Source organism: Papio anubis, chromosome 5, assembly GCF_008728515.1.
Source record: "Papio anubis isolate 15944 chromosome 5, Panubis1.0, whole genome shotgun sequence".
Lineage (NCBI taxonomy): Eukaryota > Metazoa > Chordata > Mammalia > Primates > Cercopithecidae > Papio > Papio anubis.
In genome coordinates, this window is record NC_044980.1 from 102637966 (window position 1) to 102650464 (window position 12499).

Here is a 12499-nt window from a genome sequence, read left to right on the forward strand (position 1 = left end):
ATAGAATATGAAATGTAAAAGCTATTCCATCAAGCTATTGGTTAGAGTCCAGAGAGGTAGAAACCAAAATAGCTAATTCAACTCCTAATCCTTATCTGATGGTCAGTATTGAAAATCTGTGACAAATACTCAGATTATTGGTGGCAGGTGACAAGTGTGCTGATTTTTTTTTCTTTAGAAGAGAAAATATGACTCTATAAAATGTTATAGATTAACATTTATTCTCTTTTGGTTTTGTTCAAAGTACACCTTTTTCTGTGTTTAATCAAATAATTTTAGATTAGAGAAAGGAATATTAAGACAAAGCAAACTTCAAAGTCTGTATATGTGGGAAATCCTTATTGTCTTACTAGATAAATTATTTTAACACATGTGCTATCTGGTATTCAATCTCTGTGACTGGGCTTTAGGAAGTCATTGGTATCCCATTTATTATATGCCAAGTTGGTATATGACCATATTTCTCCAAAGATAATTCATTGGAAACCTATGAGTTTTTCCTACTGATAAGAATTTATGAATATTTTTAAAGGATAATGAAAATTAGTATGATAGTTTTTTAAAAAAAATCTGTCTTTAAATTATACTAACTTTGCAGATAAATAAAATATACAATAATTTCTTTTAATATACTTTTGAATTTGGTTATTTCCTTTTTAATCAGTTGTCACATTCAGTTTTTCTTAGTCAAATTCATATTTTCTGGTTTTTTTTTTTTTTTTTTTTTTTTTTTTTTCATTTTATTTTTTTTTTTAAAATTTATTTTTTTTTTTTTTTTTTTTTTTTTTTTTTTTTTTTTAGGGCTCAAATGCTACTAGATCAGTACCGAAAGAAGTCAAAGCTTTTTCGTACCAAAGTTCTCTTGGCTCCACTAGGAGATGATTTCCGCTACTGTGAATACACAGAATGGGATTTACAGTTTAAGAATTATCAGCAGCTTTTTGATTATATGAATTCTCAGTCCAAGTTTAAAGTTAAGGTAAGGAGAAAATATTTATGATTCCATATTTGAAGTTGAGCCTTTATTATTAAATGAGACTATAAACAGAAATCCTTAGCTTCTTTGTCCTACATCACAGTGCTTCTTAGAATATATAATTATTGTGTAAAAGTATAATCCATTAGGAAGAAAATTATTATATGCTATAGTTCCATATCTAAAGCTGTCCCGTTCCTACCACTGCTTGAGGATTAAAGAGGAATTTACTTTTATGTGATTGAAAATTATGTGATTGAAAATAGTTGTGATATTTAGTCTTCAGGGACGCCCTGTTTTTGTTGTTTTTTCTTTAACCAACGTTGAAAGTCTGTTATTTCTCTCTGACAGCTGCATCCTTGTGATTTAGTAGCATGACTGGCAGATGCAGATGAACATGTCATGAATTTTGCAAACAAATGTCCTATGTCCAGAGAATACACTAGCATTTTTTTTTAAGTGAGAAGACTTCTAAAATTAATCATTTTTCTATGGTTCTTACTCTTTTTTTTTTCTTATGGAAAATTTAAAATGTACTGTAAAGTTCTGAAAATAGCAAAAATTGTTCCCTTTCTCCCCATATCCATGACTCAGCTACAACATTCTTCAATTCAAGACCACTTTTGTTTCAGCCATGCCCCACTGCTGTCTCACTCCTCCCCACAGGATTATATTGAAACCAATCTCAGATTTCATGTAGTTTCATCTGTAAAGGTTTCAGTATGTATCTCTAAATTATAAAGTTTCTGTTTAAAAATATAACCGTAATACCATTATCACACCTAAAAAACTAGCAATAATTTCATGATACATATCTGGGCAGATTCAGATTTTCCTCATCTCATAAAAAACAATTATTTTAACATACAATTTGTTTGAGTCAAAATTCAAGCAGTAGTCATATATTGCATTTGATCAATAAGTTTTTTAATTACAAAATTGATTTTTTGTTGATACATAATTGTGTATATTTATGGGACACCTATGAATTTTGATACATGCAGAGAATGTGTAATGATCAAATCAGGGTATTTAGGATATCTACCACTTCAAACATTATCATTTCTTTGTATTGGGGCAGTAGTCTAAGTCTTTTTTTTTAATGTATGTTAGAGACTCTACATAAGAAGATTAATTATTCAGCATGTTTATCATTTTGCATATTGACCTGTAAAAGTAGAACATATGTGAAAATACTATAGAAAGGAAGTGATGTTACTGTTTAGGAAATTTGAAAGCTGATGGTAAACCATAGTTTAGTAAGAATTCAAGTTTATTAAAAAACCTAAGTAATATCAAATAGATAAATAAACCTAATAAAATATCAAGTTTATTCAGGATCGTTACAGCTGAATTTTTATCAGATTATGAACTAGGATCATAGGCACATGATCCTAGTAAAGCACGTGTTCAGCTTTAGTATATATTGTCAAACTATTCCAAAATAGATGCATCAGTTGTTGTGTTGTATAAGAGTTTCAGTTGTTCCACACCCTTTCTTAGTTTGTATTGTCAGGATTTTTGTTTTCTATTTTTATCCTTTTGATAGATGGGATGGTTTTATTTTTTATTTCTCCCGTGGTTAATGAGGTTGAGCCTCTTTTCATATGTTTATTGCCATTGAGGTATCCTCATTTGTGAAGTACCTATTTAAGTCTTTTGATGATTTTTTAATTAAATTGGGTTGTCTGTCTTTTTCTTACTGTTTATAGCTCTTTGGTACATTTTGAATTCTATCTTTTTTCATGTAAAATATATGCAAGTGTTGTCTCCTACTATGTAGCCTGCATTTTCACTTTCTCATGCTGTCTTTTGATGGACAGAAATTTTTAATTTTAATTAATTAAATATAACTATTTTTCTTTATGTTTAGAACTTGTTCTGTTTAAAAATTTTTTGTTTATCATGTGGTTGTGAAGCTACATTCTTATGAAGCTATCCTCCAGAAGCTTTATTGTCTTGCCTTCAACATTCAGGTCTATAATCTATCTGAAATGGATTGCTATGAATTGTGTGAGGGTAGGGATCAAGATACATTTTGGCTTATATAGATATCCAGCACCGTTTATTGAAAAGACCATACTTTCTTCCATAGCACCACAGTGCCATCTTTGTCATTAATCATGAATGAGACTGCATTTGTGTGTGGGTCTGTGTCTACACTCTCTGTTCACTTTTATTGGTCTGTTTTTGTCTCATCTCACACTGTCTTAATTATTAATACTACAGTTTTGTAATAGGTTTTAATATCTGATAGTAAAAGTCTTCTAATTTTGTTCTCCTTCCCAAGATTGCATTGGTTACTGTTAGTCCTTTGTATTTCTACATAGGTTTAGGTCATCTTTTAAATTTCTACCAAAACAAACAAAAAAAAATTGAAGGGGATTTTGATTGGGATTGCATTGAATCTTTGTTTTAATTTGAGCACAAATAACTACAATTATTGGGCCATCTAATCGATTAACATGGTGTATTTTGTGTATTAATGCAATTGACTTTTGCATTTTAGTCTTGTATCCAGTAACTTTGTTAAATTTATTTATTATATTTGTGGATTCTTCATGGATTTCCTATGTATGAATAATGGCATATTTATGTCTTCCTTTCCAAAACTTTAAATCTTTCAATTTACTTTCTTACCATGTACGATGGCTGTGTCCTCTAGTATAATGTTGAGTAGGTGTGGTGAAAGCAGACATAATTTTCTAAGAGAGAAAACATTCATGGGTCATAATGTTAGCTGTAGAATTTTGTAGGTTTCCTTTATCAGATTATGGAATTTTCCTTATATTCTTCTTTTACAGAGTGTTTTTTCATGACCAGATACTAAATTTTATTATTTTCTTCTTCTAGGACATTGCTTTCTGTTAGGCCTTTATGTCTTGTGCAGTGATTGGACCAGTACCCCAAGATGAAAATTTGGTAGAGTATAGGGTCCACCTTAATTCATTTTCTTTCTCTCCAACATTTTTGTCCCTTAAGTTCTGGCTACTTGAGTTCTTTAATGTCTTCAGAGCTTTTTCTTTCTGTAGTTTATCTAGTTATATCTGTTTCTTATGGGATACTTAAAGTTACTTTGTCTGAACTGGAAGCATACATTTATTTTCTTTTAATGAAATGGAGAATAAAAGTAAATCACTCAGTTCAGATGGCTGAAAAATTGACATAGAATAGCCAAGACAGTCATTTTGCCATTTGATCATCATTTAACTATTTTTGTAATTTTTCTTATGTGTTGTCCAGGCTGGAATGCAGTGGCATGATCTCTGCTCACTGCAGGCTCCGCGTCCCGGGTTCACGCCGTTCTCCTGCCTCAGCCTCCTAAGTAGCTGGGACTACAGGACTACAGGCACGCCCGGCTAATTCTTTTGTATTTTTAGTAGAGATGGGGTTTCACTGTGTTAGCCAGCATGATCTCCATCTCCTAACCTTGTGATCCACCCGCCTCAGCTTTCCAAAGTGCCGGGATTACAGGTGTGAGCCACCGTGCCCAGCCAGTTGTAAACTTTTTACTTAGAGCCCTATTCACTGTAATGTGGATAGACAGAGAAGTTATGTAATATGCTCAAAACACATGTCAGATAAGTGGTAGAGATGGAATTCAAACCTATACTATTGCTACCTTGAATCAAAATGACTTGCAATATCTGTATTTGTGTGTGTGTTTGTGTTGTATGTATGTGTGTAGGAAACAACAAAATCAGCATCTTACTTTTAAAAGGAACATATTCCCTGTTAAATAATCTATTTATTTTTGACAGGACTGCCTTTTAATATCTGTTTACAAGATTTGGTGTAGTGTTTCTTTTTGTCTTTGATTTGTAGAATAGTTTGAACTCATAAAAACAAATTTCTTACTGCTGATTTAAATAATTAGTCGGAAAGACCAGTGTGTTTAAGCAGCAGACTTGCCATTCTTATCACTCTTTGTATTTAACTTCTACTCAGTGTTACCTACTGGTAAAGTAAGTCCATTTTTTTTTAAAATGACCTGCTGTTCTTAAAGTCCCTTCTTCACAAGAACTCAACTGGGGGAAAAGGGAGATAGAGGAGGGTATGATATATGAAATACCTTATGGCTAACAAAATTATTCTTCTAGACTTTATGGCTAATAAAACTGTTATTCTAGACTTCTGGAACACTTTAATATGTCTTTTATTTTTGCTGCTGCCCTCGTCTTTCATTTATCTGGATTAATCCATGCCCAAATTATTGTGCACTTTGAAATTCTAGAGATATGTAGGAGTTTTCATATTCACTGATTTGTAGATCTACATAGCTCTTCTCTTAACTGCTGAAGTGTATAAGTTTTCCCTTAGTTTAATTTGGACCTTAATGCAAGTAAAAAAAAAAAAAAGTCACTATTATTTTCTTCTCTGCTTCTGATTTTTACAAAATCTGAGCTATGTGTTCATCTTAACTTGGAAACACATCTTAAGTATTTGTTACTAACTTTTCCTAACAGTGTAAGAAGTAAATAATTTTAAGGTAGAATGAATAATTGAAGTGCATTTTTTTTTTTAAACTAGATACAGTTTGGAACTTTATCAGATTTTTTTGATGCACTGGATAAAGCAGATGAAACTCAGAGAGACAAGGGCCAATCGATGTTCCCTGTTCTAAGTGGAGATTTTTTCACTTATGCTGATCGAGATGATCATTATTGGAGTGGCTATTTTACATCCAGACCCTTTTACAAACGAATGGATAGAATCATGGAATCTCATTTAAGGTACTTTTACCTTTCTGTAGCTACATCTATTTCTTCACTTTCTTTATATTATCATAACCTTTTGTAGTTTTTCATAATATATATCATTCGTGTAGTACATTATTTAGTGTTAAGCTCTAATTAAGCACTTAATGTAATTGTGAAATTTTAATGCAGTCAGAAATATGTCTCCAAACTATAATCAAATTATTACATAGGTTTTTGTTCTGGAAGAAAAAATAGTTTATTTAATTAGATTTTTAAGGAGTTGTATTCTGCATTTTGTATTTTTCTAATTAATTTTCCTATGTTATTTGCACACCATATTAATATTCAGTGACATCATCATGAGTGTCTGCAGGCTAGTAATCTGATGGGCTTCTCATTGGAAACATAGGTGAGCATCAAAGAAGCAAATAGGGCCTCCCAGCATTGAAATATGAGCTTCAAAGTTCACAATCCAAAACTAATGTATTTTGTATGTCGGAGAAGTTTAGACTAGGTTTCATCTCAGTTCTTACATACTTATTTGAAGCACATTTCTATAGGCACAGTTATCTGCATAGAACAGCATTTGAAAAAATGATGACTGGTGGGGCAGACAATGATTGAACATGTAAATGGATACAGAGAAGACAGAAAAGTCTGTAGAAAACATAAAAACACTTAACTGACCCTATCCAGGAGACCTTTCAATCACTGATACAATGTTCTATTGTGATAGGTTCTATTTCTGCACTGTCCAATATGGTAGTCATTAGGCACATGTGACTATTGAGCACTTGAAATGTGCCCATTTAATTTTAATTAATTTAAATGTCAATAGCCATGTGTGGCTATGGCTATCATATTGGAGATCATGGTCCTAAATAACAGAGGCTGATTGTTGATAAAGTTAAACTACTCCAGAGGCCCCCAAGGCTTTCTCTATGTATAGACCACTAAAGTAATTCCTTTTCATGTTGAATCTTGATGTTTGAGTTAGATTGTACTTACTCTCTTTTATATACTAGTGGACATTGATTACATTTTGGAAAGGCTTTTTATTAAAAATTATGAATTTTCTTAAGAGTTTTTTTATATAGTAGTGTTTTTTAATTAATATTGTGCTGCTATTAAATATTACTATTTCAAAAGCCTAACCTTTTACTGTTACTTGTAATATGCCCGAAAAATATATCTCATTTAAAAAAATTATTTTCATTATTATAGATACATATTAGTTGTACATATTTATGGAGTATATGTGATATTTTGATATAAGCATACAGTATATAATCATAATAGTTTGTATATTCATCATTTATGTGTTTCAAAATAACTAAAAGTAGAATTGGAATGTTTCTAACACAAAGAAATAACTGCTTGAGGTAATGGAATATATCTTATTAAATTTAAAATAATGTTTACATATTATAGTGTCTATCCATTCTTACCCTACAGAATATCAACCAGTTATCTCTTATACTATTTTAAACTTTTCTGTTATAAAGTGAAGTATATTCTCAATAATGTAGAGATCCTTTTGAACCACTGAATTAGTGATTTTTAAGTGTCAAGTATTTTTTAGTGGGAAAAAGAATATTGGTTTATCTTCATTTATTGAACGTATTCAAGACATTGTGGTTACTGCTAGTAATATATTTGGAAAATTCTGCTGCATTAAAACCAAAAAACCATACAATAGTTGTGACTTTGCAAATGTATTAATTTATACATAAGTTTGTCTGAAAATAGTAATGTTTCATCCCTCTGTTCATTTGTAAAATGTGGATAAAATATAAAAGTATAGGGAAGACAGTATTTCCCAAATCTTCCTTTTAACATTTTAGGATATCTGGATATGCATATGTACTCCTTTTAAAGCCAGGAATATTTTTTTTTTTTAAGAGACAAAGTCTTTCTCTGTTGCCCAGGCTGGCGTATAGTAGTGTGATCCTAGTTCACTGCAGCCTCAAACTCCTGGGCTCAAGTGATCCTCCCACCTCAGCCTTATGAGTAGCTAGGATAGGACTATAGGTGCATGTCACCACACCTGGCTAAGATACAGTCTTGCTATGTCCTCCAGGCTGGTCTTGAACTCCTGAGTTCAAGTGATTTTCCTGCCTTGGTCTCACAAGATGCTAGGATTACAGGCATAAGCCACCATGCCCAGCTGACATCCTGTTTATCATTTTTCAGTTTGTATTGTTAAATTCTCCATGTTTGTTATATGTTACCATTCAAAACTGAAACTAACCCTTGCCCCTGAGCTGTTCTTGGGCCATTATTTTCTGCCTCTCCTCTCCTCTCCTCTCCTCTGAGTGTCCCATTCACCAACTATGCCTTTCTTTTTCATGTTTCTTACTGTATATATGTGAGAGTAAATGACATTATGATGTTCATGGTCTGTGTGTGTGTTGCTCTTGGAAAGAAGGAAGGGCAGAGAAATTTATCCAATTTTTCAGGTATTTTTTCATTATGTGATACATAAATAAGCCTGTCTTGCTGCCAACAGGTACTGGCTTATTTTCCAGGATCATCTAGAACAAGGACCCCTGATACCAGTGTAGACATGGTATTCTTTGATGATTGAGAATGCAAATGAGTTATATGGATACACTGGTCATTTTATGTGAATTATTATTACGAATATCTTTTTCATAAATTGCTTGTACTGGCCGGGCGCGGTGGCTCAAGCCTGTAATCCCAGCACTTTGGGAGGCCGAGACGGGCGGATCACAAGGTCAGGAGATCGAGACCATCCTGGCTAACCCGGTGAAACCCCGTCTCTACTAAAAAATACAAAAAACTAGCCGGGCGAAGTGGCGGGCGCCTGTAGTCCCAGCTACTCGGGAGGCTGAGGCAGGAGAATGGCGTGAACCCGGGAGGCGGAGCTTGCAGTGAGCTGAGATCCGGCCACTGCACTCCAGCCTGGGCGACAGAGCAAGACCCCGTCTCAAAAAAAAAAAAAAAAAAAAAAAAAAAAAAACCAAATTGCTTCTACTGCAATTATGGATTAAAAAATTTGAAAAGTATTGATGTCACATGTTTTAGATTATAAGCTAAAGTGTTTGTTTTAAAATAAAAATATGACTTTTATGCAATTAGGGCTGCTGAAATTCTTTACTATTTCGCCCTGAGACAAGCTCACAAATACAAGATAAATAAATTTCTCTCATCATCGCTTTACACGGCACTGACAGAAGCCAGGAGGAATTTGGGACTGTTTCAACATCATGATGCTATCACAGGAACTGCAAAAGATTGGGTGGTTGTGGATTATGGTACCAGGTAATCTAATTATACAAAAATCATCTTAAAAAATCTTTAAAATTATGGGTAATAAGATTATATATTTTGATGAAGTTGTTAGTGCCTATCAAACCACATTAACAATAATATCCCTCATAAGTATTACTATAGCAAAACAGCACCGATATTCAAATTTTTTTAAGAAATCTGTTGACAAAATCCTAGCTGCACCAACTTTTTATTGCAATGCATTTCTGCAAATAGGGTAGTAAAATATTATTACTACTGTTTAAAGCTGATCCTGTTTTCTTCTAAATACAGTGTGGTGATTGGGGTTATCTTCTTGACCAAGGACTTGGCATCAAACAAAACATAGCTATAATCTAGAGAGATAAAGATTCCTACTTCATTGTATGTCAGTTTAATCTCATCCTATTTCATATCCAATTGTTCTTGTGTATATATTTTTTAAGAGGTACATTGACATAATAAGCTGAGAATCATAGCCAGGAAAGAAAAAGACCTATAAACCTTATCATATATGGATTATATAAACCACTGGGAATGAGAAAGGATGACCTGGGTGTTGATATTAAAGCCATGTTTAACTCATTGAAGGGCTGTCAGATGGGCGAGGGAGTAGAAGCTAAGTTATTTCTATATTAAAGAATTTGAACAATGAGTATAAGCATGGTCTGAGATAACAGAGGACTTGGCAAACAGAACTTCCTAATAATGGGGAAGAAATCTTACCTTTTGTAGTAGGGAGTTCTCTGTCCTCATGCCAGACTTTGGATGACCATTCATTCATTAAGATCAGTGCAGCGGGGATTCCTAGATTGGGGAAGGAGTTTTGACTATTTTATTTACTATGGTTTAGACTATTCTTCCTGATACTGTTTTTTTTAATCAACAGTGTTGTGCTTTGATAATATTTTAAAGTCATTTAAAATATACTGTGATTTTCTTAAAGAATAGATTTAAAAAGTGAATATCTTTATTACTACTCCTTGATGAGAAAAGCATATACAATACATGAAATCAATGTTAAAAAATTGACTCACAACTTATATTACTAATTGTAGTAAATGTTAATTAAACTTTTAGTTACAATATTTTGACTGGCTTTCTAGAAATTGGGGGAAAAAGATATTCTTGGGGTTTCATTAGTTGATTTCAGTCCTTAAAAAAAAACATTCAAAGTAGTATCTTGAATATCTTCTCCATTTTTTAATGGCAAGTATATTTGACACCCACCTATTGAGGTTGATCTGGGCTTAAAGTAGAAAATGCTCATTAGATGATAAAGATGGTATTTCTCCCACAGAAAGCATTTTTGAAAGTAAGGTCAGATCCTCCATTTTTCTTTCTCACCTGCTCCTGGCCTGCTTGGTTTGTTGAGAGTTTAAAAGTGAGACTGCTTAGAATCAGACCAGGGCAGCGCTCCTAAGAGGACATGGAAAAGTCATTTTCCTACACTGCCCACTTGCTGTCTCTGGCTGTCATATTGAAAGAGATTTGCTTATAGGTCATTGAGCTTTGGCTACAGAACATTTTTTTATCATGACCTGTCTGGAAGAGCTATCATTGGTTCCTCCACAGGTTTTGTGTTGCTTTTGGCTTATAAAAACTTCCCTGTGCAGAATTGCATGTTAGAGAAGAAAAGGCGGTAATTCTCAAACTGTACTTGGCATTTGTAAATTTGCTATGGAAGTACTTCACACTTCATTGAAAAGTCATAAAGAATTACCAAATCATTAGCACAGACATTTTAAGGAGGAAATTTCAAAACACAAGTTAGAGAGTTATTAACAAAGAGGTAGTTAGTATTGGGTGTTCTCTTGAACTTGGACTGATGACTACTATTCATTCAGATTTGGCAGAAATGTCACTGTGAACAAGTGTATGAATTAGTGGTGCATTTGGCTGCGAGTAATAGCAACCAGAAACAGAATAAATCCTGTCCTGCTTATTTTTATGTCATATGAAAAAAATCTGTAGACAACTGGTTCTGGTATGGCAGCTCTGCAGTGTCATCAGGCATTCAGGCCCTTCTTTCTCCTCTGCCATAGTAGGGGGAATCTGAGAGTGTGCTATCAACAATAGATCGAATGTGTGTATAGTTATAAACTGGAAAGCAAGAATACATCATGGCATATTTGGAGATTAATTCTAATCATGGCATAAAAAAATGAATTGGATTGGGGCAATGTTTGTAATAGACAGTCAGCTTAAAAGTATTAATAGATAATGTGGCTTGTGTAGAAGGGAAGAAGAAATGGTAATGAGGTCATTTAGAGAAATGTTTTAGAATTCCGCTAATTATTCCTAACTTGTAATTAAGGTAGGTGGGAGAAAACGGAACACAGGGTGAGCGTGAGGGTCCTAAAATGTAGACAACCTATAGAGCAGCAGACATGCTAACATCTCCTTAATACAACAGCCATGACAGCAAACTAGGAACCTGTGATTCCCAAGTGACTTTTCCTGAACTGTATTCCATATTAATAGGATAAGTGGATGTTCAGAAATTAGAGGCCCTGAAAAAAATTTCATATTAATGAAATGTTGAAACATTCAGAATTTTGTTTTACCCAGTGTTTCCCAAATGTACTGTGTTTCATTTTGTTTTGTTTTAAACAAAACAGCTCTATACATCCAAGAAAACATTTGGGGAGTGATACATTGTAGTCTTTAGTACTCATCCTATGAGAAGGCTTCATGTGTGCCTTTAGGATGCAAATGTTGATGCCTGGCTTCGACTCAGTTTAATTAGGACTCTTTAATACATCTGTGGTTTTAGGTGGTGGAGAACATGACTTTCACTCTGCAGATTCAGGCTGCCTAATAAAGATAGCCCTGTAGACAATAGAAAGGAACTTAGGTTGAGGGTCTTATTGTCATAACTGAACCATATTCATTCATATGGTGTTTTAGTATGGTGAAAACACTTAACATTGTCTAGGAAAACATTTGAATATATTGGGAAATTTAATTGAATTATGGCATGAACTCAAATCCATAACATTTTAGCATTAAAATTATAGATTTGCCATGTAAATATATTTAATTAGTAACATTGATCATGGTCACTTACATCTCTGAAGGAAATATTAATACTCTGCAAAAAAGAAGTTAACTTCTTTTACAGGTTTTTTTGTTGTTGTTGCATGACAACAAAAATGTTTTTAAGGCATATATCCAAAGTTGCTTTCTGTGTTAGAAAAAATAATATAATTGAAAATGTGATTAGCGAGGATTTTCTGCATAGTTCTCCAATATGAATTTGCCTATGGATACCTGGTCTATAAAGCCTTCAAGAAACATAACTGAATTAGGAAAAAAAAAATCTTCAAGCAAGTTCCTTTTTTCCATGAGTAGTGCTTCAGCAGTAGCTGGTGATATACTGAGGATATATTTCAGAATTGGTCTGGAATCAATAGACTTGATTCCTTAGACTTAAAAATACAATTTGAATATAGTTAGTAATTTCAGTGACCAAAAAAATTGACAGGGATGAAGACAATTTCATTATTCACATCTGTCAAAAACTCTTGTCCTCCTAGTTCTCTTGAAC

At 33.1% G+C, this 12499-nt stretch overlaps 1 protein-coding gene across 2 annotated transcripts in view; it reads left to right on the forward strand.

Moving 5' to 3' along the window:
• The window catches only part of MAN2A1 (mannosidase alpha class 2A member 1), a 183980-nt gene that overhangs the window by 81886 nt on the left and 89595 nt on the right, over window positions 1-12499 (forward strand). For both annotated transcript variants that reach the window (XM_003899978.5, XM_021939583.2), the window contains 3 exons: window positions 802-979; window positions 5507-5709; window positions 8779-8961. In XM_003899978.5, coding sequence (XP_003900027.1) covers window positions 802-979; window positions 5507-5709; window positions 8779-8961 — 564 coding nt within the window. The remainder of the gene's footprint in view (window positions 1-801; window positions 980-5506; window positions 5710-8778; window positions 8962-12499) is intronic.